The following is a 27,671-nucleotide window of genomic DNA, read 5'->3' as shown; positions in this document are numbered from 1 at the left end:
AAAATGACGATATTTGCGTCATCGGAGGATTTTTTCTAGAAATAAAATGCATAATTCTCTCGTCTCAAGGGGATATGAGGGGGGAAAGTACCATAATTTGAATATACTACCGATACAATTCTACTGTATTCTACTGATACAAAGCCTAATGCTAAATCACTGAAGTGACCCTTTAATGAGTCATGGGTGTGTTTTGGGCGTAACGTGCCATAAACCAATCAGAGCCTCATCTCCCATTCCCTTTAAAACAAGTTGCGCTTGCACCATGGTGGATTCACTATTTACTTGGCGGATTATAGACACCCTCAACCTGACGAGTCAGTTTAAATACATATGTGTATTGCCACGATTGATCTAGCTAATTTCATTTGACATTACTGCAAATAGGTAGCCTAATTATGAGACATGCAATGACTATCTATTATGACATGTAGGCATTTTTATCTTTATACAATAATAATCTTTTACATTCTAATCCTTTTATTTGTAATATTTGGCATGTTTGTGTGCTGCTGCGCATCCCTGTGTGTGTAATTGTCACGGATACTCAGAGACAGGATTCAAATGCAAGTAAACTCAGTCTTTATTGACTCAAATATCGCAGGTAAGACGGTCTCAGAACGGTGAGTAGCGGAATCAGACTGTGCCGTGTGAGATGTCCCTTGGCAGCACAGGCAGGCTGTGGGCAGCCGAGACTCGGGAGAACGGTGAGGAAGTCCGGAAAGGGATCCACGCACCACCAGGACACAGGAACAGCAACCGACGGGGAGACACACAAGGGAACATCCAACAACGCTCTGACAAAAGCTGTGTCTCATTTCATTTCATTTTGAAGGCTGCATCCTCTGGAGGACACATCCTGTGAAGGATGCAGTATACGGAGTGTCCTTAATCAGAATTAAACAAGACGTCCTCCGTAGGACACACAGGCAGGAAGTATCACGTTGCTATGCCAACACGTTCACAGTGGAGTTGCGCTCTCACACCAGTTATAAGAATGAAAATTATTTATAACTTGAAAATGACTATTAAATGTTTCTTGCCTTGACAGCAAAGTACTGTTCTAAACATTTAAAAATCACTAAACACTTGTAATCCTGTTTACAACACCTATCTATTTGAGGTAATACAACTTAAAAACAAAAACAAGCTTGAAACTACTTAAGTTTAAACACCACATCTTCGCTTGCATGTATATTTGCCGGCCGCGCAATTTTCTCAAATAATATTTAAAAAACATGACGGTTGTTAATGGCGACGCAAAGAATTGTGGGTTATCTGCAGCAGCGAAGGATACACCTCATGCACACTCCGAATTCCTGAAAAGAAGGGCGCATTTGAAGGTCGCATTCGGAGTGTCCTACTTACTTTTCTGAAATGAGACAGCCTTGATGACGCTGCAGCCTTCAAATGCGACCTCTGGAGGACGCAACCTTGCGAAATGAGACACAGCTAAAGACAATGGAGAAACAGAGAGACTAAGTAGGGTGAAGGTGATGAGTTGCAGCTGGCACTGATGACCAGCCACAGGTGCGTGATGAGCCAATCCCAGGCTCTGCCCCAAACCACATACAACACACACCCAAGAGTGAGACAGGGAATCCATGAACCGTGACAGTAATAAGCAGGGTGTACGCGCATTATGCACCTTATATAGGCGCATATTACTAATGTGCCCTTTAAATAACACAAAAAATACTGCGCCATTGACTTTCGACCAGGTTTTTGTTGGTCAATAGTGCAGTCATTTTCAGTTGCCTCAAAATAGCAACACGCCAACAATGCAACTGACACACCTCGTTTTCAGACCAGCACGCCCATGGGCGAACTGATGGGCGTGAGTGCATTTGCTGTTTAAACAACGTGGGTGCTGGACTTGAAAATGATAACTGCATTGGGCTGAAACTAACAAAAAACACTTGCGCCTGGCATTGTATTGCGCCGGGTGTATGATAGGGCACTAAACGTTTAAACTTATTTTCTAAGATCCTTTTTTGCACTCTGAGAAAGAAGTAAACAGAAGAACAGAGCATATAGGCTATTTGTCTTCTGCTTATAGTGTCTCAATGTCACTTTGCTGAGACTGTTAACCTGGCCTCATTGCTTTCAGCTTTGATATTGAAAATATAGTCTTGGCCAGTAATTGGAGATTTATAAATTAGATTGGATTAGATCATTAGGCAAACGTGAAATTGAAAAATCCTAGTCACACATATTTTAAGGGTTAATTTAAACAGGGGTTAGCAGAAACAAGGATGCATGTTACATGTGTAATACTTCAATGGCAATATGAATATTATGAAATATGAAAAGTCTCAATGTAGTCTCAACATTCATGGGAACCTATGTGATGCCAGCTACAAGAGGTCAACTAGAGTTCAAGTAGTAGATACATAGGATCTACTTCTTATCTACCTCTGCCAATGTTATAGCACCTGCCAGGTCATTTAAAGTCTGGAGTATCTCGATTAAGAGTTTACCACATGTTGCTGTATAGACAACAGATACCTGCAAATTTCAGTGAAGAGAAGATAAGTGTTGCTGCATGTGGGAGGGGAAGTTGTTTTGATTAAAGATGATGAATGCACAGGAATTTAAAAATAATGATGTGTCTGGATAAATCATTTACTCCAATGAAGAACTGTACACATTGGTGTACTTGGCTCAACTCTATCTTCTGCCAGCAAAGTCTTAACTAGCTTAAACTTATTACCACTTGGCTTGAAGCAGTGTTAGGGAACTACTAGGTGCAGCATGGCCAAGCTACTACAAGCAAATAGGCTACAAATAAAACTAAAATACAGTACAACTGAACCAAAAACATAGGCTAATGATGAAAAGCAGGTTTTTATTAAATATTTGATTATAAAAAGACAAAATGTAGAACAGGGCACGGCCAAAGACTTGAATCAACGAATTGTTTAATTTTTAACCGGTTCATTCTAAACAAAAGAGTTAATTCACTAAAATGAATCAGACTTTCCAACGTTTTAGGTGGTTTGTCGAGCGTTTTGACGTACTACGGCACTACTTGATGGAAAAAGTAGAACGTTACTGGAAAAGCTACAGTATTACAGTACTGTAGTACGGTAACTCTACTGAAAAATATAGGTAAGTAAGTAGCATCGCTACTTTTACTTTTTGCTGTCCATCCATGGAAAAAATACTTGTCTCGTCACTTGCCGTGATGCAATCACCTTCGGGAAAATGCTAAGTTTAAAATAATGTTATCCTTTAAATGCCATAGTTTTAGGTGACTGCATGGGCAGACCAGTCTTAATCACATGTTGGCATTTTTTTGGGGTGGGGGGTGGGGAGTTAATCTATGGCTTGCTTGTAGTTGACTGCACACATGAAACCGGGCTAGGTGAATAAATTTGAACATGATGTTGTGAAAAGTCAAGAAAATACAGTGGCAATTGTTTAGGCTACATCCACATTAATCCAGACACATTTGTAAAATGTTTTCAACACTATGAAATTGAATAGCTTGCACAACAATGAAGGTACAAAATGGGCTTACAGCTCACTGTTTTGGGTTGAATGGATAACATAACTGTGTCAGATGACTTTGGCTTTTAAAATTCTCCTATTTGTGTATAAATGTCTACATCATCTTGCTCCTAGTTATCTGTGTGATTCCATCCCTAAATCCCGTCCAGAGATTTAAAGGGACAGTTCACCCAAAAATGAAAATTAGCCCATGATTTACTCACCCTCAAGTCATCCTAGGTGTATATGCCATTCTTCTTTCAGACGGAGCTATATTACAGTTTTTCTCCATTGGTTTGGCTCATTTCTTGAAACAGAAATTACATTCTCAAAACAACATGGACAAATCTCCAAACCACTTGGCAATTGTTCACAACAGAATAGCATTTCTCATTCATTTCATCAAATTGCAAATGTCTAAGTACATGTCTCAATGTCTCAGTACATCTTTGCAAATGATTAAGTACAGGTAGCCTACATTTAGCACAATTTCCAAGTGAATAGATCTTGTTGATCTAAACTGATTGTTTGATTCTCAGTCTAATGGTCGTTCGCTCCAAAACGTGTCAGCGTCATTTCCTTGTATAAGTCATCACATGCACAATAGTCTGTTGAAATGTCAAAATTAGTCAATAACATAATACCATGAATACCATATATGAATCGCTTGGAACATTTGATAAATTTCTCACAGCAATTGACAGTCAGGTGAAACTAGAACTTGACTAATGAAGGAGGACTTTCACACATCTCAGATGACCAATCAAACAGTATGTTTACAGGTGCTGTCCATGACTGTGAATGCTGCCAAACATACATGTAAAGAGCTTGACCATGCAGAACCAGTTCAATTTCTGAACATGGAGGCACCTGGCCAAGTAAATGAACAAGGGCAACTGCCTGCTCGAGGAAGAGGAAGAGTGAGGATGAGAGGGGGAGCCCGTGGAGGAAGAGGGGTAGAGAGGGGAAGAGAGGGGAAGGGGAAGGGGAAGAGAGGGGTAGGAAGAGGTAGACCTGGAGTAGGATGTGGCCAAAGAAGACGGGGACCAAATTTATCAGATGCAATTCTACTGAGTACCCATGGGTTGACATTGAGAGAGGCTGGGCAGAGATTTCAGCCCAACCTCAGCAGATATATATAAAAAAAACACGTTGAAAATGCATGAATGAATCGAATGATTTTACAAATGTGGAGAGAAATAAATATTTTCATCAATATGCAGTACTGGTCTTGTGTGTACTGTTTGGTCAATAAATTCATATACTTTACTCTAACAATATCTCTGAAAAAAATCAAACCCATATTATATCATTAGAAAAGTAGAAATTTTACAATATTACAAGTGTTTACAGAAAGATTGAGAACAGCAGCGTGTGGATGGCCAGTAGGGTGAGGACGGTAATTTTCATTGTTTTTTTGTTTGAGTGTTAGATTACAGTATATTATGCTGTATACATTTTCTTTTTACTCTGATGTATGGAAGTTACTTTATGTGTGTGAATGATAATGGTTACAATTTCCTTGGCAGTATGAGTGCAATGTGTGATGTCAAACCTTGGAGGCTACTCTTACCCTAAAATCCTATTTCTTTTTTTTTTTCTTCAGTTTTATACACAATTGTATTCTGTTAGCTAGACAAAAATGAAGGACTGGGCTAAGACTGAAAGGTGGACATGAGGAATATTTCAATGGTCCTCTGCCATAGTGACAAAACATCTAAACATTTTGACTTGCAGTGCTTACACAATGCCAAAGGAACGAAGCATTTTGGGGGCACTGACTGTTTAAATGAGAAGGAAATTTAGTTTTGACACATGAGTGAACTGTTTTGGGAGAGGTATGAGCTTTTGCAGGTGAACCATGGTGTTGTGCCGAACCATCCACGTTATTTTGGCAAAAGCACCAAAAGTGTTGAGAACGTCCGGTCTGTTTCAAGAAATGAGCCAAAGCAATGAGAAGGATCTTTGCCATTTTCGTGGCACTGACTATTTATATGGGAAAGGAATTTAGTTCTGAAATATGAGTGAACAGTTTTGGGAGAGATATTAGCTTTTGCAAGTGAGCTATAGTGTTGTGCTGAACTGTAAGACTGTTTTGCCAAATGATCTTACAATTTTGAGAATGTAATTTCTGTTTCAAGAAATGAGCCAAACCAATGGAGAAAAACTGTAAAAAAGTCCTGGCTAATCCAAGCTTTATAATGGCAGTAATTGTTGCTCTGTTTTTGAAGTCTTCAATTTATGGAAAAAGTGTTGAAAGTGCCTCTGCAGTTCAAAATGCTTGCGCTACCAGTTACGCTCGTCAGACGTTGCGTAAGCATTTTGAATGGCGAGAGGCACTTTCAACACTTTTTCCACAGAAGGCGATCAGCCGGAACTTTACTTTATAAAGTTTTAAATATGGATATTTTTCTTACACAAACGCATTGATTCGCTGAACCCCCCAGAGCAGCGGGGAGCACATTATTTGACGGACAGATGCATTTTTATGGACTTAAAAACAGAGTAACAATTACTGCCATTATACAGCTTGGATTAGCCAGGACTTTTTTAATAATATAACTCCGATTTTATTCGTCTTAAAGAAGAATGTCATCATATACACCTAGGATGACTTGAGGGTGAGTAAATCATGGGCTAATTTTCATTTTTGGGTGAACTATCCCTTTAAGATCTGGTAACCTAAACCTACTTACAGGTCCTTGCACAAGGTTAAAACACATTATTAGAGTAGCTCCTTCTATATCAGTTTTTAAATCTCTTCTGGAAGCGTACACTCACCTAAAGGATTATTAGGAACACCTGTTCAATTTCTCATTAATGGAATTATCTAATCAACCAATCACATGGCAGTTGCTTCATTGCATTTAGGGGTGTGGTCCTGGTCAAGACAATCTCCTGAACTCCAAACTGAATGTCAGAATGGGAAAGAAAGGTGATTTAAGCAATTTTGAGCGTGGCATGGTTGTTGGTGCCAGACGGGCCGGTCTGAGTATTTCACAATCTGCTCAGTTACTGGGATTTTCACGCACAACCATTCCTAGGGTTTACAAAGAATGGTGTGAAAAGGGAAAAACATCCAGTATGCGGCAGTCCTGTGGGCGAAAATGCCTTGTTGATGCCAGAGGTCAGAGGAGAATGGGCCGACTGATTCAAGCTGATAGAAGAGCAACTTTGACTGAAATAACCACTAGTTACAACCGAGGTATGCAGCAAAGCATTTTTGAAGCCACAACACGCACAACCTTGAGGCGGATGGGCTACAACAGCAGAAGACCCCACCGGGTACCACTCATCTCCACTAAAAATAGGAAAAAGAGGCTACAATTTGCACAAGCTCACCAAAATTGGACAGTTGAAGACTGGAAAAATGTTGCCTGGTCTGATGAGTCTCGATTTCTGTTGAGACATTCAGATGGTAGAGTCAGAATTTGACGTAAACAGAATGAGAACATGGATCAGTCATGCCTTGTTACCACTGTGTAGGCTGGTGGTGGTGGTGTAATGGTGTGGGGGATGTTTTCTTGGCACACTTTAGGCCCTTAGTGCCAATTGGGCATCGTTTAAATGCCACGGCCTACCTGAGCATTGTTTCTGACCATGTCCATCCCTTTATGACCACCATGTACCCATCCTCTGATGGCTACTTCCAGCAGGATAATGCACCATGTCACAGAGCTCGAATCATTTCAAATTGGCTTCTTGAACATGACAATGAGTTCACTGTACTAAAATGGCCCCCACAGTCACCAGATCTCAACCCAATAGAGCAACTTTGGGATGTGGTGGAACGGAGCGTCGTGCCCTGGATGTGCATCCCTCAAATCTCCATCAACTGCAAGATGCTATCCTATCAATATGGGCCAACATTTCTAAAAAATGCTTTTAGCACCTTGTTGAATCAATGCCACGTAGAATTAAGGCAGTTCTGAAGGCGAAAGGGGGTCAAACACAGTATTAGTATGGTGTTCCTAATAATCCTTTAGGTGAGTGTATTTGTTTTCCTTAGCTTTTAAAACTTGTTAATGTCGCTTCTTGGTATGTTTTAATTTTTGCCTTTGTTATTATTTGAGCTTGTACAGCACTTTGGTCAGTCTTGTGGCTATTTCAAATGTGCTTTATAAATAAAAGAACTGATAATAATCATGTGTTGAATATCGAATAGACCACAGTCCACACAATGGCAAAACATTGTTTTTAAAATGTATTCACTTGGGAGATAGATTTCAAAAAGCTCAAAGTTTGCTGGACAAAAATGGCGTGTCAAGGTGCGTTTTCAAATTTAATGTGGACGTAGCCTTAGACACTACTAAATTTACGTATTCAGTATTTTGTTATCTAGCCAGTCTGTCTGCCAGCCTATCGGCCAGTACTACCATAGGCTATGGAGTTTGTAATCACACTGCATGGTTAGCCCAGTAGCGCAAGTTGACAAGGACTTGCTAATCTCTGTGTATCCTCAGCAGAATCCAAAACAAGACACTAAACCTATTACTTAATTTCCAGCATTTGTCAGCCTCTGCATAGAGCCTGCAGGCTAAACAAACACTCAAACATCCCCTGAACACATCAAACCTGCTATCATCCCTGTTCCAATGGGTGCCTGATTAGTAAACCAAACCCATTAACCAGCAGATGAAGTAAAGCAAAGCAGGCTGAAGAATAAAATAATAATGATGTGCATCAAGTATTTCTTTTTCTGGTGAATTTGAAATGGATATATACTTTGTTTTTGTTGTTGTTGTTTTTTACATAAAATGATCTAAACAAGCACATTGTACCAAGATGGAGAGATATATGGAGGGACAGCAGACTGAATTATGTACAGTCTTATGCATGCAAGAATATTGTGTGTAATAATGTATTCAGCACAATGTTTCTGTGCATCTACTGTGACTATTATTTTCTTCCTCACTGAAGAGGGGTTATGAGCAAGGTGAAAGAGAAAATAATATGTTCAGGCATAATTTAAGCAAGTCTTTCAGTATATTCTTCAAGTGTATATAGTGACTCTTTGCAAGAGAGTTTCCAGCCAGTACTAATATATGTGTTTTCTTTTCTAAATGCTCTCCGTTTTTAAATAGTTTTTCAAAAGTTGCTTGTTCACACTGAAATTAAAAAAACAAACAAAAAAACCCCGCTTAAATCACCTTACTTGGCATGCATAAAATGCAATAAAAGCTCTTCTGTCACAATAATTTTATTTCGCAAAATATCCCACCACTTACTGGTGCCTAAAGGTTGCACTCAAAATCACCATTCCATGTATGGTCTAATTACAGTTTTTCTCCATTGGTTTGGCTCATTTCTTGAAACAGAAATTACTTTCTCAAAACAACATGGACAAATCTCCAAACCACTTGGCAATTGTTCACAACAGAATAGCATTTCTCATTCATTTCATCAAATTGCAAATGTCTAAGTACACGTCTCAATGTCTCAGTACATCTTTGCAATTGATTAAGTACAGGTAGCCTACATTTAGCACAATTTCCAAGTGAATAGATCTTGTTGAACTAAACTGATTGTTAGATTCTCAGTCTAATGGTCGTTCGCTCCAAAACGTATCAGCATCATTTCATTGTATAAGTCATCACATGCACAACAGTCTGTTCAATTGTCAAAATTAGTCAAAAACATAATACCATGAATACCATATATGAATCCCTTGGAACATTTGATACATTTCTTACAGCAATTGACAGTCAGGTGAAACTAGAACTTGACTAATGAAGGAGGACTTTCACACATCTCAGATGACCAATCAAACAGTATGTTTACAGGTGCTGTCCATGACTGTGAAACTGCCAAACATATGTGTAAAGAGCTTGACCATGCAGGACCAGTACAATTTCTGAACATGGAGGCACCTGGCCAAGTAAATGAACAAGGGCAACTGCCTGCTCGAGGAAGAGGAAGAGTGATGATGAGAGGGGGATCCCGTGGAGGAAGAGGGGTAGAGAGGGGAAGAGAGGGGAAAAGAGGGGAAGAGAGGGGTGGGAAGGGGGTAGAGAGGGGTAGAAAGGGGAAGGGGGTAGAGAGGGGTAGAAAGGGGAAGGGGGTAGAGAGGGGAAGAGAGGGGAAGGGGAAGAGAGGGGAATGGGAAGAGAGGGGTAGGAAGAGGTAGACCGGGAGTAGGATGTGGCCAAAGAAGACGGGTACCAAATTTATCAGATGCGATTCTACTGAGGACCCATGGGTTGACATTGAGAGAGGCTGGACAGAGAATTCAGCCCAACCTCAGCAGATATAAAAAAAACAAACCTTTGAAAATGCATGAATGAATCGAATGATTTTACAAATGTGGAGAGAAATAAATATTTTCATCAATATGCAGTACTGGTCTTGTGTGTACTGTTTGGTCAATATATTCATATACTTTACTCTAACAATATCTCTGAAAAAAATCATTAGAAATCATTAGAAAAGTAGAAATTTTACAACATTACAATTGTTTACAGTAAGATTGAGAACAGCAGCGTGTGGATGGCCAGGAGGATGAGGACGGTAATTTTCATTGTTTTTTTGTACTCTGATTTGTTTTTTACATACTCTGATGTATGGAATATGGATACTCTTTATGTGTGTGAATGATAATGGTTACAATTTCCTTGGCAGTATGAGAGCAATGTGTGATGTCAAACCTTGGAGGCTACTCTTACCCTAAAATCCTATTTCTTTTTTTTTTTTTCAGTTTTATACACAATTGTATTCTGTTAGCTAGACAAAAATGAAGGACTGGGCTAAGACTGAAAGGTGGACATGAGGGATATTTCAATGGTCCTCTGCCATAGTGACAAAACATCTAAACATTTTGACTTGCAGTGCTTACACAATGCCAAAGGGACGAAGCATTTTGGGGGCACTGACTGTTTAAATGAGAAGGAAATTTAGTTTTGACACATGAGTGAACTGTTTTGGGAGAGGTATGAGCTTTTGCAGGTGAACCATGGTGTTGTGCCGAACCATCCACGTTATTTTGGCAAAAGCACCAAGAGTGTTGAGAACGTCCGGTCTGTTTCAAGAAATGAGCCAAAGCAATGAGAAGGATCTTTGCCATTTTGGGGGCACTGACTATTTATATGGGAAAGGAATTTAGTTCTGAAGCATGAGTGAACAGTTTTGGGAGATATATTAGCTTTTGCAAGTGAGCTATAGTGTTGTGCTGAACTGTAAGACAGTTTTGCCAAATGATCTTACAATTTTGAGAATGTAATTTCTGTTACAAGAAATGAGCCAAACCAATGGAGAAAAACTGTAATACACTGTAAAAAAAAAAATTTGTTTCAAAAAGTATATGCTCGTGCTGCCCTAAATTTTAAGTTCAGTCAACCTGAAATGTGAAATTGTACTAAGAGACAACTTGGATATTTGAGTTGACTAAACTTAAAATGTTAAGACAGCATGAACACTTACTTTTTTAAGTTACATTGTATGCACAACAGTGAATAGTAGGCACAACCATGCCGGTACAACCATTAATATATCGTGTTTAGTCTATAGGCAAGCACGTTTGAATACGTATGTGCGCATGCGCGTAGTTTTTCTTTACCAAGTGACCTCCAAATTACTTGTCTGGCATGCATAATACAGCGTTTTTAGTCGTTTCCGTGGATCCATGTGTACAGGAATTATTTAATAACGTTTTTATCTATACAGAGGGAAAGGGAATGGAAGGAGTCCAGTTAACACGGTCTCAGCTGACACTTCAGGGCTGCATTCCCACGTAGGAGGGGACATTTTATAGTCACATAGCAACATTACAAAGAGGACATTTGGGATGTTAACAGAACGTTCCCACATGGTCCTCTAGTCATATAATAATGAATGAATGAATGAATGAATGAGGCATTTATGTAGCGCTTTCATATGTACTAATGTACACCCAAAGTGCTTTACACTCAGGTCAGGGGTAACATTCCCGATATGACTTTATATTGGTTATTCTATGATCACATGGTGTTTTGGCAAAATTTCAACAATCACATTACCGAATAAGAGACAAAACCTTTTCCCAATTGTCTTTATAAAGATTTATTTTCTTGCAAGAAAGGAGTCACAGTCATACAGGATGCCAGCAGAGTGTGCGTATTGGCTAGTCTCTGCTCTCTTAATTAATATATAAAAAAAGGTTCTTCAGAGGTGCTATAGAACCATAGTCAAAGAACCGGTGAAGAACCGTTGAAGAACCACTGAAGCACCAAAATTGGTGCTATATAGGACTTAAAAAGGACTTTTTTTTAGAGTGTACAGTGGGGCAAAAAAGTATTTAGTCAGCCACCAATTGTGCAAGTTCTCCCACTTAAAAAGATGAGAGAGGCCTGTAATTTCCATCATGTGTACGCTTCAACTATGAGAGACAGAATGAGAAAAAAAAATCCAGAAAATCACATTGTCTGATTTTTAAAGAATTTATTAGCAAATTAGGGTGGAAAATAAGTATTTGGTCACCTACAAAAAAGCAAGATTTCTGGCTCTCACAGACCTGTAACAACTTCTTTAAGAGGCTCCTCTGTCCTCCACTCATTACCTGTATTAATGGCACCTGGTCTCCCACAGCTCCTCCACTGTAATTTTCCACACATGGTAAAAGAAGAATAGCAATCATCTATCTTTCAGTTTTGCACCTGGACCCTCAGAATTAGTTCTGCTCTGACCTCTCCAGGTCAAGAAGACCCTCAATTTAGGTGTCCAGCGAGCTCTAAGGTCACAAGCTGTGTCTGTTAGAGCTTGGAAAGTGTCTTGCGTGGCAGAATGTTAACTCATAAAGTGAACTGTAGATGAACTCAAACGTAGATACTGATTCTTTGTTGTATGGATATATGTAAATCAATAAACATCTCATGCATAATGATTAATCTTCTTCTATGATTACATTTTCCACCACACATATAAAGAGGACATTTGGAACGTCAACAGAACGTTCCCACATGGTCCTCTGTTGGTCATATAATAATGTTCCTGATATGACTTTAGGGGGACGTTCCATTTTGGTAATGACAATGTTACAATGAAGACATTTGGGATTTTCTTGGATATCAGATGTTCAATACCCAGAATCCGTCAGAATTGTAGAAACTTGGTGGTGTGTCTGATTAAAACACTGGAAAAAGTTATTTTCCTTGCAGTCTTTAATTTATTGAGTTCAGGATGCTTAAGTCTTGAATTTCTTGAACAACCCAAAGCACATGGAGATACCAGGAGGAAATTCACATGACAGATGTTATTAGAAGGACAGGATTATCAGGATGGGATGAACAGGATGGACAGGATGAACAAGATGTACAGGATGGTCTTTAGTCACTACAAACCATACAAAAAGATAAACAGACTCATACAAACAATTCATAAATAAACATTAACAATATATATTCAATCCAAATAATTATATAAATAAATTCAAACCATACAATTGTCAAAACCAACTTAACGCATCCTAAGGAAAGGACTCAAAGGACATGGTTGTCTGTCCATTCAAACACCCACACCTCACCAATGCAAAGAACAAAGGAAGGAAGTGAGGTCTATTTATAGACCTTGATCAGGGGATTATGGGTAATGTAGTACATCATATGGTAATGCAAATTGCCAGGATTTATGAGAAACGTAGACATTACAAGTTAGAGTGAGTGAAAGTTAGAGATTACAGTTTTTAACATTTTTCTTACACAAACGCATCGCTTCAGAAGTTCAGAGGTTCAGAAGGTCTTAATTAACCCCCGGAGCCGTGTGGAGCAGTTTAATGATGGATATGCACTTATATGGACTTCAAAACAGAAACAGACATTCACTGCCATTATAAAGCCTGGAAGAGCCAGGACATTTTTTAACATAACTCTGATTGTATTCATCTGAAAGAAGAATGTCATATACATCTTGGATGACTTAAGTAAATGAGTGAGTAAATCATGTGCTAATTTTCATTTTTTAGGTGAACCATCCCTTTAAGGCACACAAGGTGCCTATAACGGATTACCTTCATACTACAAATCGTAGTGTATGAAAACTTGAGGAGGTAGAAGTCGAATGCATAAGAGCATGATTGGACTTTCATCTTATCTCAGTGGATTAAGATGCTGCTTAATAGTTGTGCAAAGCTAAAAGCTAATCCTTGTAGCAAGAGATGGATATCATGCTTAAAGGGAGGGACAAGCTCCAAGGTCTAATCTTTGTTATGAACTTTGATCTGAGCCAAATTCAAGATTTGGTCTCCTTGGAAGAGTTTATAAGCATGCCAGTTACTGTCCACTTAGGGTTGACCATCTCTTGAATTAGCAGCTGTGGCCCAGGCAGGTTTTTACTTTACTGTAGATTTAATTTAAACAAGGGCAAAATTAATGGGACAAAAGGGAATAACTTCTACATCCCCATATCCAATAGGACTGGGCTTGTGAGAAGTCCTTGTGAGTAATAATTTGTAATAATTAATAATAATAATTTGTTAGATTTATATAGCACTTTTATGGGTCCTCAAAGCACTTTTACATGGAAGGGGGAGAATCTCCTCAACCATCACCAATGTGCAGTATCCACCTGGATGATTCGACGGCCATATTGCGCCAGAACGCCCACCACACACAGTACGCTTACCACACAGTACCCTTACTTGATAGGCGTAGTGTATGCTGGAAAGTAGCGACCAATGTCATTCTCATGCAAAGAAGAAAGTGACACAGTAAACAACAATGGAGGACATACAGCAGATCTTGTTCTTGCTTCTCGGTATGTGGCTGTTTGTCACAAGACAAAAAAACATTGTGTTGCAACGGTATTGTGTTTTAACTGTATATTAAAAAATGGCGCCTCTTGTGTTGTCATTCCTCTGTGGCGCAAGTGACAATTCTCTGTCAACCAATCGAAGTCCTGCAGTGAGTCTAGCTCAACCCTTTAGGTTCCAAAAAAGTGGTATGATACAGTTCAGTATTTTGGTACCATTCACAACTTCTGACAATTGAAACGGAAATAATTGCGTGCTGTACTGTATCGTGCCGTACTGCTCGATGGAAACGAGCCATAAAAGTCCATTTTTTTCAATGTCGATATTTGTTATTCCGGTTTACTCTTGACTGTGGTGTTTAAACACTTCCAGATTTCCAGTGTGCATACAGGGGAATGTGAAAATGTGAGGGCTGTATGCAGCCCATTCCACTGGATTATCTTTCAGCCTCCTACTTACGAAACAGATTACGGGTCAAAGATTTTAAACCTAATCCCCATGAGAGGGGATGGATATCATATCTAACCTGGTAAAGAGCCAGGTAGATGCGTTCCAGTTGGTTCCAGTCTGGTATCCGCCAAATGTTCTTAACGGTGACACCTATTTTAATTGGGAACTCTGCTAAAGATATAAGAACAGCAGTCTGGAAGTATTTTGGAGTTTTGCTGGTGTCCTCTTGGCAAACTTCTTACAACACCTCTGCTTTCTGCTCCTTCACAGCAGGATGAACGGCACTAAAGGAAACAACTTTTACATTCCTATGTCCAACCCCAGCAAGCAACATTGTGTTTAAAAGACGTCTAATAGCCATCCAAACACAGCCCTGAAGTCTAGGCTAAAACAAGGCAAAATTTAGGCTGCAAGTGAAGACTAGTCATCTAGAACATAAACATGTCAAAGAAATGAAACCAAATAGCTTGTAATCACTGTTGACTTTGCTTACATGATGGAATATCATACATCTCACAAGTTATTTTGGCAAAAATGACATGTAACCAAATTCAAGGTTATTTTGTCTAGAAGTGGGTTACTCATAGCCGGACTATATCGGGTCTATAGTTAACCAAGACGGTGAAATTGTGGCTATTGATTGTTGGGACAGGACATGGCTAGCGAGGAGTCCTTATGAATATACGCAGAATTACCTGGCAGATCCATGGCAATTTAAGACACTTGCTTTTTAGGGATGCTGCCTTCCCTGCCCAATCTAAGGCTATTCCTGCCTTTTTCTCCCGATCTCATGCGTAGAATTATTTGCCAACTATGTTTTCTCGATGATTCTTTTAATGTTTTTGAGTCTTCAACAAGCATAAGTCTCCATGGAAATCTGTGTAATTATCATCCAGTTGGGCCATGTACCTCTCCTCTCTCTTTTAAGACTTGACCTGGTATACATCACTTTTAGGTCGATTCTCTTCAATAAATAGAGCATGGGAAGATTAGTTTGCATAATGCTCAACACATGGTTTATGTGTCTCCAGTCTCCGCCAATGCTTCAAAACAAGGTATAGCTCACCACTAAATCTAAGCATAAGCCTCTTTTCTTGACATCCTCACATCAACAGGTCATGACCAGAACTGCTTAAAACCCAAGGCTTCAGTGAGAAACATAAGAATATACAAAACTGCCTTTTCAAGTCAATGAGACAATGCACTATTCTATTCATATTATTATTTTGGTTTTTAGCCAGCATTTCTGTATATATTTTCTAAATGTTATAAATACTGAAAAGTAGAATAATAAAACATGACATTTAATTACATGTTTGGATGAGGTGCAATTAATTTATTGATTGATATTCTGTTTTATATAAAGTGATTTAAATGAAATGCATATGATGACTGCAGTTATGAATAAATTATGAGAAGCTTGAATTTATGTGAATTCAGATTGGAAAGAAAAAAATGGAATTACAATAATAAAAATAATAATACAAATATTAAAGAAAATAAATGAATACAAAAACCTTTTCCATTGTTTGTAAAACCAAGCAATTACTTTTATAATAGTATTTAATCACCCTTAAACTTTTCCTTTAATTAAAATAACTATAACTATTCTCAGATAATCATATTCCAACATTTTGAGGAAGAAAAAAAAAGGCTACTGAAAAATTGTACCAGGCTATTTTTGCATACTGATGGAAATACATCTCATTGGAGTGACTTCTAATTATAATTATATAATTAATCAATTGTCCATCAACCTCATTGTTGTGAACTTGTGTTTAGAAAAGTGTTTAGCACAACTTTTAGAACTTCAGAATACTAACTTCCACGACAAACTTGCATAAAATTATGGGACAAGACTTAATCTGACAGGAAATCCCCTTTAAGTGTGTTCTTGTCTCTAATAAGGAAACACGTTTATTGTGTATGGAAAATAGCAGGCAATCATCACATTTTTAAAAATCAATTACAGTTGTGTATACTCAATCTGTACTGACAAACAATATCATTTCTTTAATATAAGAATCTCAAGAGTGTCAAAATTCAAAGCTTTACTGCATGGGTGATTATCCCAAAAGTGATTGTGTCTGCTCTTATCATTCAAATCCCACATTGTAACACCCTCCCCACCTTACGCTCCTGGATTTATCCCTTATAAGGAACCACAGAGGGATATATAACCACACCTGATGCATCTTTGCAAATAAAGAGCAGGTCCAACAGAGCAGATTGCATCCGCTCCCAGGTCTGGATCACTAGTGGGCAAAGATGAACGGCACTGAGGGACAAAACTTCTACATCCCCATGTCCAACAGGACAGGGCTAGTGAGGAGTCCTTTCGAGTATCCGCAGTATTATCTAGCTGAACCGTGGCAGTTTAAAATCCTTGCTGTGTACATGTTCTTCCTCATCTGCTTGGGTCTACCCATCAATGGCCTTACATTGATGGTTACAGCGCAACACAAAAAGCTCAGGCAACCTCTCAACTTCATCTTGGTCAACCTGGCTGTAGCTGGAACCATCATGGTTTGTTTTGGATTCACCTTCACTTTCTACACAGCAATTAATGGCTACTTTGTTCTGGGTCCAACTGCCTGCGCTATTGAGGGCTTCATGGCCACACTTGGAGGTGAGAGAAATTAATATAATGTATGTTTTTGGATTGGTTTGGTCACTAGGTATAGTTAGCTGTACTGTAATTTGGGTGCAACTGATTTTATTATTTTATTTGCTACACAGGACAAGTTGCCCTTTGGTCACTTGTGGTGCTGGCCATTGAAAGATACATTGTGGTTTGCAAGCCCATGGGTAGTTTTAAATTTTCAAACAGCCACGCTTTGACAGGAATCGCATTTACATGGATAATGGCCATGTCATGTGCAGCTCCCCCTCTGGTTGGCTGGTCCAGGTTGGTCTAATAAGACATTATGCAATTCATTTGTTCTTCATTGTAGTGAAGAAGTGAGTACAACAAACATTTCAGCTGAATATGAGGCTTTTTTATTTGGTCAATATACAAGAATTTTAGCTTACTTTTAAATTTAAGACTGTAAAATGTACTTTTCCCAACTGAACACACTGAACTTTTGGATGGCATGGATAACTTTCTCTCCGAGTCATTTTGTTAGATTTCAACTGAATAGTTTTCTGCACAGTTTTCTAAATGAGAAGAGGTCAATCTAAATTCCAGGTGTTTTTTTTTTGACAGATATATTCCTGAGGGAATGCAGTGTTCATGTGGACCAGACTACTACACCCTGAATCCTGAATACAACAATGAATCATATGTCATCTACATGTTCGTCTGCCATTTTATATTTCCGGTCACCGTAATCTTCTTCACCTATGGGAGTCTTGTTTGCACAGTCAAGGCGGTATGAAATGTCACTTTAAACATTCTGGAAAATTCCCAACTATTGGAATACTAAAATGACATCTGCCTTGTTTTTTGTTTTGTTTTGCTCTCTTAGGCTGCAGCTCAACAGCAGGACTCGGCATCCACCCAGAAGGCTGAGAGGGAAGTGACAAAAATGGTCATCCTGATGGTTTTGGGTTTCCTGGTGGCTTGGACCCCTTATGCCAGTGTTGCTGCTTGGATTTTCTTTAATAGGGGAGCTGCTTTCAGTGCCCAGTTCATGGCTGTTCCTGCCTTTTTCTCGAAGAGCTCATCCATATTTAACCCTATAATTTATGTGCTGCTAAACAAACAGGTAAATCATATCTCAAACTTGCTGGAATGGAGAGTCATATCCACATCCCATTCCCTCTCTACTCCCCCAGTTATTAAAGAGTGGCTAAATGAAACACTGTCTTTTACAGTTCAGGAGCTGCATGCTGACCACTCTTTTCTGTGGAAAGAATCCTCTTGGCGATGATGAGTCTTCAACTGTGTCCACCAGCAAGACGGAGGTGTCCTCTGTATCTCCAGCATAGACTTTTGGACCTCTCACAGATTATGTTCTTTTAGTCATTGACCAATTTTGGCCATCTGAAAAAAGAGGGGAATTAGTTGATGCATCTCATATGGTTTTGTTCACTATAAACATGGTGGACTCATACATCCGCTAAATAAGTAAAAGGCTTAATGGGGTTTAATGGCTTATCATTGGATATTTTTTATGATCTGGGAAGCTAACATTTATATCTTTGGCTTAAAATGTGTATATATTTTGTAAATAATAACAAAAAAAGGATAGAAATAAATACTTGCATTAAAAAGTGTCTTCGTTTCCCTTTATTTATGAATTGATTTAATTTGTTGTTTGTTTGCACATAGGTCAATGTATGATACTGAAACTGAAATTAGTTCACTGTAATTTAGCATTAGTACAGTTAGTGCACACTATTTCAAAACAAGACATAGACAATCAATGTAGTGCTAGAATACAATCAAATCCACCCTACATTTCGTTTGAAATAATCCTCTATGCTGTTTGCAATATATTGTGGAGACTTTTAAAGTCTCTAATGCCCCATCAACCATTTATTAGCTAATTGAGCATTGGTGGAAATAAAATATGAACTTCTTCATGATGTTTGTGATATAACTGACCAATATTAGATAAATTTTAGATCACAGATAACTCACACTAAACTAACAGAACGAGAGTATCACTGTGGTCTCACATGGTGAGCTCACAGTATGAGCAAACAGCGAGTGCACTGTGAGGTTACACTTTTAGCTGGCTGTGACCACATCATGAGTGTCCTGGGAGCTCATGGTGAGATCAAATTGTTGACGGGTTTGAGTTGATGAAGGTTTATATGTAAATAAAAGCCTAAATTCAATCTGTTCATCTTCCGAAGATGAAAGAATGTCTTACAGGTTTGGAACGACATGAGGGTGAGTAATTAATGACAGAATTTTCATTTTTGGGTGAACTGTCCCTTTAATGTGACCTGCATGATGCACTGTAAAAAAATTCAGGTCTCCAATTGAAAATTTTCTGACCGATCACATCTAAATTTTTCAGTTGGCCAAATTGAATTTCTGTGAATAATTCACAGAAATTCAATTTGGCCAACTAAAAAATGTAGATGTGATCAGTCACAAGAAAATGTTAAATTGCCTGAATTTATTTTTTACAGTATGCTCAGGCAAAGCACTATTGGCCATCCCCAAGAGCAGACATGAACAAATACAGCTCCAGGAATGTTTTCTTAAAGTCAGAACAGGTCAACAGCATCCTGGCAACAAGTGTAAATGTTATTGTCAGTCAAAGGACTCCAAAGGGTAAAAGTTGATTTATTATTATTCCCTATCCCTATAATAATTTCTTCAGTTTAGTTTATACATCTCATTGTTCTGAAGAAAGGTGCAAATTTGAGCAGTCATGCAGCAAATCCACAAGAATGCCACTGGGAAATTAATGGTCATGATCTTTTATTCGCAGGTTAAATTAATATTAGACAATTTGCGGTTTAACTCAGGTATAGGCTGCCTTAAATGCCAGTTAGTATGGATGACAAATTCTACAGCTCAACTGTATGACTTCATATTGGAGCTATTGTATTTTGTCAAATTGCTGATGTAGTTGTTTTAAATGTTTTTCTTAATTTCCCACAAAATTGACATTTTTTCAGGCCTATCTCAACAGACTTTCGTTTGTGTTCGCGTTCTGCTTCGCTCCACTGCCTGTCGCGTTGTTTCATTTGCTCACCTGCCGGTGTTTGCTGCGCTCGGAGCGGCTGCATCTTTGACAGTTTTTTTTTTTGTTTGTTTGTTTTGTGGTGGTCGTGTGTTCCCGTTTGGGGTCCTGGAGTTGCCAGGGTAGCATGGGAGATGTGGGTCAACAAGAATGCCCCCACTTTGCAACGCATTACAAGTTTATGCCATTCTCTAGCCTACTGAATTCGTTTTGGACTTTTGGGTCAGACGCATGCTGCTCCATATTCTCACACCGAACTGTGCGCTTGCTGTGTAGCCTATATTGTTTTGATCTGTCTACTGCTTGTAAAGCGCTTTGTGGCAAAAAACAAAACAAAAAAAACGCTATATTGTATCCTATATCTAGTCTACTTGTTTGTCCAGTTCCTATTTCACCCCAGAATCAAAATAAATAAATATAAAATTATGTTTTGCTTTTCTTATAGATAGGTCTACTTTGCATTGCCATTTTAGATCATTTCAATGCCTCAGTTGATCCGATTCAGAAAGCAACAACTTAGACATCCAAGATAGTAGGATAACATGCGCAGACAAATATCATTAACTTGCGTTGTGCACTTGGCTACAGCAAAATATCTCCTAAAAGACTTTCTATACATTTATTTTTATGATTTTTCTTCCTAACCTAACCCAGACCACACGTGGCATCGGCTATCTCAGCCTCACACTCTCTCAGTCTCAGGAAAAAAAAAATACAAATTCTGCCTATATAGCCTAATGATCATAAAAATCACCAAAGGATGCACATGATGAAGTTGGTTGAGGCAATGTTCAGAGTGCGCGCAGAGCTGACAAAGAAGCTCCAGTAGCTAGTGTTTTGATTTGGTTAATATTTTTGGTTAGCCAACAATTTTCATACTTCAGAATTATTTCATAGCTTTGTTTTTTATTCTAAAACGATGGAAAATACTCAGAATAAAGAATAAGTAGATTAATAATGAAATGCGTAGGCCTATACGGCATAGCATCAAAAGAATATAGCCTATTGCATTTATTAGCCTATTCGATTAAAAATTCATTTGAATCCATTAATATTGCAGGAACGTCATTTTGCACAGTGTGCCAACACAGACTTTTTGTATTTCTTTTAATAAACTAGATGGGACTATAACCTATAGCCTCCATCTCACAACTCTCCAATTTTAGATTATAAATAAAAAATAAAAATTATATATATATATCAAAAACCATATTTGGCATAGGCTATAATTTCAACAATTTTCCAAACCTCTTTAGCACTTTTCCAGCCTTTTACGCTTAGGCTACTTTATAAATAGGCTACTTTTAATAATAATTGTTAATAATAATTTCGACTGCACTCAAATGTCATTATTTTACTCACCCATTATGTTGTTCAAAACTGTATAGTTTCTCCTCTGTGAAATACAAAATATTCACATAGTTCATTTCCATGCAACTAATCCATAAAGTGTGTAAGCTATAACAACGGGTGTCGGATCCGATAGCCTCACGGTGAACGCAGCGCAATTGATTCGTGTGATCCGAGTTTAAAGCCACGTGGTCCACAGTCTCTTAATGTCTCTCTCTACCGCTTCTCTTCCTGTCAAGCCTCCACTGTACTTTCTATCAAGACAAAATCCCACAATTGTACATAACAACACAATATCACAACAGTGACTCGTGCACGTCACAATATCACAACATCACAATATCACAACAGTGACTCGTGCACTCATGCATTAGGCATGCCTAATATTCCAAGTCATATTTTAGCTTTGTGTGAAAAGCAGATCGCCAATTAATTAGGCTACTACATTTAAACATGGAGGGTAAAGAGAAGACTTCTCGTGAAAATCTTTTATGTTAAAACAAATGTGGGGACATGTTATTGTGTTACTATCACGAATGAACATTTAATTTACATTTTATTCTTGATATAAATACAGCTTTGTTTACTCAGTTTGTAGCCTACCGGTAATCAATATCAATATCGTGCCCTAATTTAAGGTCCTAAAAAGGTGAAAGAAAACCTTTAAGAGCTAAAGCTTCACCGGTTGATTAGCCCAAACGTGATTATGTCTGCTCTTATTATTCAAATCCCACATTGTAACACCCTCCCTATCTTACGCTCCTGGATTTATCCCTTATAAGGAATCTTAGAGGCATATATAACCACACCTGATGCATCTTTGCAAATAAAGAGCAGGTGAAGAGCAGTCACTCGGCTGTACCACAGCAGCAGATTGCATCCGCTCCCAGGTCTGGATCACTAGTGGGCAAAGATGAACGGCACTGAGGGACAAAACTTCTACATCCCCATGTCCAACAGGACAGGGCTAGTGAGGAGTCCTTTTGAGTATCCGCAGTATTATCTAGCTGAACCGTGGCAGTTTAAAATCCTTGCTGTGTACATGTTCTTCCTCATCTGCTTCGGTCTACCCATCAATGGCCTGACATTGGTGGTTACAGCGCAACACAAAAAGCTCAGGCAACCTCTCAACTTCATTTTGGTCAACCTGGCTGTAGCTGGAACCATCATGGTTTGTTTTGGATTCACCTTCACTTTCTACACAGCAATTCATGGCTACTTTATTCTGGGTCCAACTAACTGTGCGATTGAGGGCTTCATGGCCACACTTGGAGGTAAGAGGAAATGTTGATGTTTTTCTTTGAATGCTCTGAGGAATTACTTTGGCGAGTGTTAAAAGTCGAGATATTTGTAGGGTGTTAATGAATTGTATATTTTACTTGCCACACAGGTGAAGTTGCCCTCTGGTCACTTGTGGTGCTGGCCATCGAGAGATACATTGTGGTTTGCAAGCCAATGGGTAGCTTCAAATTCTCGTCCACCCACGCTTTTGCAGGAATTTCATTTACATGGGTAATGGCTATGGCATGTGCGGCCCCCCCTCTGCTTGGCTGGTCCAGGTTGGTCTAATATGATACTATGCACTATGCTCCAGTGCAGTGATTTTAACAGAACTTTCAGTTGAACATGGAGATATTTCCTTTTTTTGTTTTTTTTGTTTATCAATACACAGGGATGTAAATAAGGCTTTTCCAGTGTAACAGTCACACTGAATTTTCATGCAAATTTTTAACTGCATATTTTGTACTAAATGTAGTTGTTTGCAAATGACTAAGTAAAACAATACATGAAGTTTCCTAACATCAGGTGCTTTTTTTTTTGACAGATATATTCCTGAGGGAATGCAGTGTTCATGTGGACCAGACTACTACACCCTGAATCCTGAATACAACAATGAATCATATGTCCTCTACATGTTCATCTGCCATTTTATAATTCCGGTCACCGTAATCTTCTTCACCTATGGGCGGCTTGTTTGCACAGTCAAGGCGGTATGAAATGTCACTTTAAACATTTCTGTAAATTCTCTATTATTGGAATACTTACTATGTTAAAATGATACCTGCCTTGTTTGTTTTTGCTCTCTTAGGCTGCAGCTCAACAGCAGGACTCAGCATCCACCCAGAAGGCTGAGAGGGAAGTGACAAAAATGGTCATCCTGATGGTTATTGGTTTCTTGATGGCTTGGACCCCTTATGCCAGTGTTGCTGCCTGGATCTTCTTCAATAAGGGAGCTGCTTTCAGTGCCCAGTTCATGGCTATTCCTGCCTTTTTCTCGAAGAGCTCAGCCTTATATAACCCTGTCATCTATGTGCTTCTAAACAAACAGGTTAACCATATATCAGACTTCTCTTACATATCCCAGACATTCAATTCCTGCTCTGCTCCCTCTCCTGTATAAAACCCCTAAAAGTAAACAAACGCTGTTTTTTTTTACAGTTTCGAAACTGCATGCTGACCACTCTTTTCTGTGGAAAGAATCCTCTTGGCGATGATGAGTCTTCAACTGTGTCCACCAGCAAGACGGAGGTGTCCTCTGTATCTCCAGCATAGACTTTTGGACTCTCACAGATTATGTTCTTTTAGTCATTGACCAATTTGGGCATCTGAAAAAAAGGAAGAAAAAAAGACAGTGGAATTAGTTTCTGGTTGCGTTCACTATCACCATTAACTGAACTCAGAGCTCAAGATTTATTGGGTGATCAGTGAACAATGAACTTGTGGTTTTATTTTTATGTGTCGGGAGGCTAGCATTTATATCTTTTGCCTAAAATGTACATATATTTTGTAAATAATGAAAAAGAAATACATAGAAATAAATACTGGCATTAAATACTGTTTCTGTTTCCATTTTTAATGAATTTAATGAATATTGTGTTTGCTCTAACATACTGTAAGATATAAAAGTGAAATATATATTGTATTCCAGCGCACACCATATTTTAAATCTATACATGTAGTACTAGAATACTGATCAGTTTAAAAATGTACACAAAACTATGGAATACACAAATAATGTACAAATTTATCCGCCCAATAAATCAAATTGTGTTTTGTATGGCAGACCCAGAACAGAACAATTAGAAAACAGTCAATAATTCGGGTATTGTATAGTTAGAACAGTTGTAGATTGTGGATTGAAGCAGGGGGATCAATTTTAATGAGAGATCAGCAGGGTGTCCAATTTCTGATCCTGCCAAAATGTCCTTATGTGGCTCCACTGTGCTAATACTAAACACACACATCTATTTGCCAGGCACAGACATTAACAGCTATAATTCCAGGAATGTGTTTTCTCAAAGATAAACAGGGTCAGCTTGGCATTAGGTCCATTAAATAAATAAATAAATAAATAGTTAAAAATGACCTTTTTGGAATCCACAGAAAGTAGTATATGAATAATTTATTTTTGAAAACTATTAACAGTCCCTATAAATAAAAGAGAGATTATTTGTTCAGTTTAGTATACTCATTAGAATGTTGTCATATAGAGTGTAGTTTTGATACTCCACATGAATTATTGGAAAATAAATGATCATGATAAGGCAGTTTGAATGTTTCAATTGCACAGTTTGCTGTTCCAACCTAAGCATTCACACTAGGGAAAATATACAGTAAACCCTCAAGTGGGTTAATCAAGATATAAGATTTTTTAATTGTAAAGGTAGGGTAGGTAATTTCAGAAAGGCTAGCAATAGCAAGCTAGCTTTTAAAGAATAAGATCATACCCTCCCTTCCTTCAGAGCGCTCTCCAAAGCCAATTTACTTTCCAAAGCCAATTTACTCCTCCAAAACACATGAACACAGAGCTGAGTCTGCAAAGCGTCATGAGAGACGCCTTTAAATGACCTTATGTCTCAAAGCACATAACGTTACAATAATAATGTACATAAGCAACTTACAGAGCTCTTCCTTGTACCACCTGACTGCTGCAGATTCTTTTCTGCGTTGATAGTGTTGACACAGAAACACATAAATGCAAGTCTGGAAAAAGTGAACAGCTCCGGGTAGAACACAATTACTGTTCTGACATGGCATGAACGCAGAATAAGCTTTTGGTTCAGGAGGAACTATAAAAGGTGGCTGCTGTTTGTTTGCGGCACTCTGACTGACTGCTACAACTCTGCTGCATGGAACACGCATGCAACGCATTACAAGTAGCTTGAGTTACGTAATCAGATTACTTTTTCAAGTAACTAGTAAAGTAACACATTACTTTTAACATTTACAAAGTTACTTTTTCAAACAAGTAATGCAAGATACTTTGTTTTCCCATTTATTGACTGACTGCTCTCTTGTCCCAATGTTTAGGAAAATCGTGCAGAGGCTTTGTGTGTAAACATGAGGATTATTGTAGATTTACAATACATGTGACTGAGCATGCATTTACTAATCTCACTTGCACAAAAAAGATTCAGTATTCCTCGAAAGTGACTTTAGAATTTTTGTTTTTATTGGTGAAGTAAGGGTTGATTTTTTTTCCTCATGTGTTCTATTCTTCCATTATAATGGCAGCACAGCTGAAAGGTTTGTTTGAGCTGCGCCCTCCACTATGCATGCGTGAATTTGCATTTCCTTCAACCTGAGGCTTTTTATTTAAAATTTGGTGTGAAAGGGTCTTTACAATTACCCAAACAAACAAACAAACAAACAAACAAACAAACAAACAAACAAGCCCAGCCCAGGTGAGAAAAAGTAACGAAAATTTTCTTAAAAAATAACTAAGTAGTGCAACTAGTTACTTTTTAAGGGAATAACGCAATATTGTAATGCATTACTTTTCAAAGTAATGTTCCCCAACACTGCTGATGACGTGTGATGTCTGCGCGAACAGGGTGCATGGAGGTATGAAAATCAGTGTTAAAAATAATACGTTAGGATATTGCATTACTCCTTAAAAAGGAACTAATTGCATTACTTGGTTACTTTTTATGGAAAGTAATGTGTTACATGAGCTGGGCTTGCATGTTTTTTTAATAACAAAAGTAAAGGCCCTTTCACAGCAAAAGTTAAATGAATAAGCCTCAGGCTGAAGAAAATGCTGATTCATGCCTCCACAGTAGAGGGTTCAGCAATAAAAACTAAAATGAAACACAAAGGTGATGTTTAACTCAAGTATTCGTATGGTTGAACTGGATCATCGAAGGTCAGCAACAAAGACATTGGTTAAAAGTCTCTCGCTCTGGTTGATGTGCGCATACCCATATCCGGGAGAAGTGCACAAGGAATTCCACCATTTATGACTTCATAAAGGACAACCCTCGAAAAAAAACTTTCCGAAACTTGTTTGAATCCGGAAGGAGTGTATTTGCCACAGAAATACTCCATATTTGGCCATGTTTATCATGAGAATCCAACTCTTTAACAGTGTAAATAAGTCAGAAGGCATGAAATAGCATTAGACCCCCCCCCCCCCCCCCCATTAATAAAGTGAGATTAAATACATAAAGTATATTTGTGTAATTTAACATATTTAATTAATTATTGCAGGTGTGTGTGATATTCTGAGTTTGCATTTCACTGTTTTTATTCATTTTGAAGACTGATCTGAAAACTCTTTTTTTGTGCAAATGAGATTAGTAAATGCATACTCACATTTAGTCTAGAACTACAATATCCATATAATATGTAGGCCTATACTGTAGAATTCTATATCATTTTTTATTTTTATTTGATAGGGAATTTTAAATAATCTTCAGTCATTTTCATTGGTGTCTGTTCTCCAATACTTAACCAAAAAATGATATCAGTAATTGCTACAGTAAGTCAATAATCCTGATTCAGAGGCAAGGAAGGCTGTAACATTCGAGAAAGAATGACAGCACGTGTTGTTTAAAATAGCTTAATGGGGTGGCAATTATACCAGTCAGGTTACATTTACAGTTGCAGCATTGTTTGTTCAGCACTGAACAAATAATTACAATATCTATCAGTTAACGGTTGTCAAAAGTAAGACAAAATTAATATTCACAGTACATCATGTTTATTCTGGGTACTGTTTTGCAACTTTCGGT

The 27,671-nt window shown here is 38.2% G+C and overlaps 2 protein-coding genes across 2 annotated transcripts; both read left to right on the top strand.

The window, feature by feature from the left end:
• Nucleotides 1-16,927: 16,927 nt before the first annotated feature.
• Nucleotides 16,928-18,592, top strand: LOC307140519 (green-sensitive opsin-3; the record flags this gene model as incomplete). The annotated part of the gene is made up of 5 exons (XM_079840081.1): nucleotides 16,928-17,288; nucleotides 17,399-17,567; nucleotides 17,868-18,033; nucleotides 18,130-18,369; nucleotides 18,479-18,592. The coding sequence occupies 5 exons, from the start codon at nucleotides 16,928-16,930 to the stop codon at nucleotides 18,590-18,592; spliced, it is 1,050 nt and encodes a 349-aa protein (XP_079696207.1).
• A 3,730-nt stretch (nucleotides 18,593-22,322) lies between these two features.
• Nucleotides 22,323-24,718, top strand: LOC307140518 (green-sensitive opsin-2). The gene is made up of 5 exons (XM_079840080.1): nucleotides 22,323-22,931; nucleotides 23,048-23,216; nucleotides 23,483-23,648; nucleotides 23,747-23,986; nucleotides 24,097-24,718. Exons 1-5 carry the CDS (start codon nucleotides 22,571-22,573, stop codon nucleotides 24,208-24,210), a joined length of 1,050 nt encoding a protein of 349 aa, XP_079696206.1. The 5' UTR covers nucleotides 22,323-22,570; the 3' UTR covers nucleotides 24,211-24,718.
• The last annotated feature ends 2,953 nt before the right edge of the window (nucleotides 24,719-27,671 follow it).

The sequence above is a fragment of the Gobio gobio genome (genome assembly GCF_949357685.1).
Source record: "Gobio gobio genome assembly, chromosome: 17".
Taxonomy (NCBI): domain Eukaryota; kingdom Metazoa; phylum Chordata; class Actinopteri; order Cypriniformes; family Gobionidae; genus Gobio; species Gobio gobio.
This window is presented reverse-complemented; position numbering and strand designations above follow the sequence as displayed.

Excerpts from the sequence above, each read along its gene's own strand:
- LOC307140518 (XM_079840080.1), top strand. The coding sequence starts at position 22,571 with ATGAACGGCACTGAGGGACAAAACTTCTACATCCCCATGTCCAACAGG. Across the intron at positions 23,649-23,746 it reads TTGTTTGCACAGTCAAGGCG|GCTGCAGCTCAACAGCAGGA; the intron begins GTATGAAATGTC and ends TTGCTCTCTTAG. Across the intron at positions 23,987-24,096 it reads ATGTGCTTCTAAACAAACAG|TTTCGAAACTGCATGCTGAC; the intron begins GTTAACCATATA and ends TTTTTTTTACAG.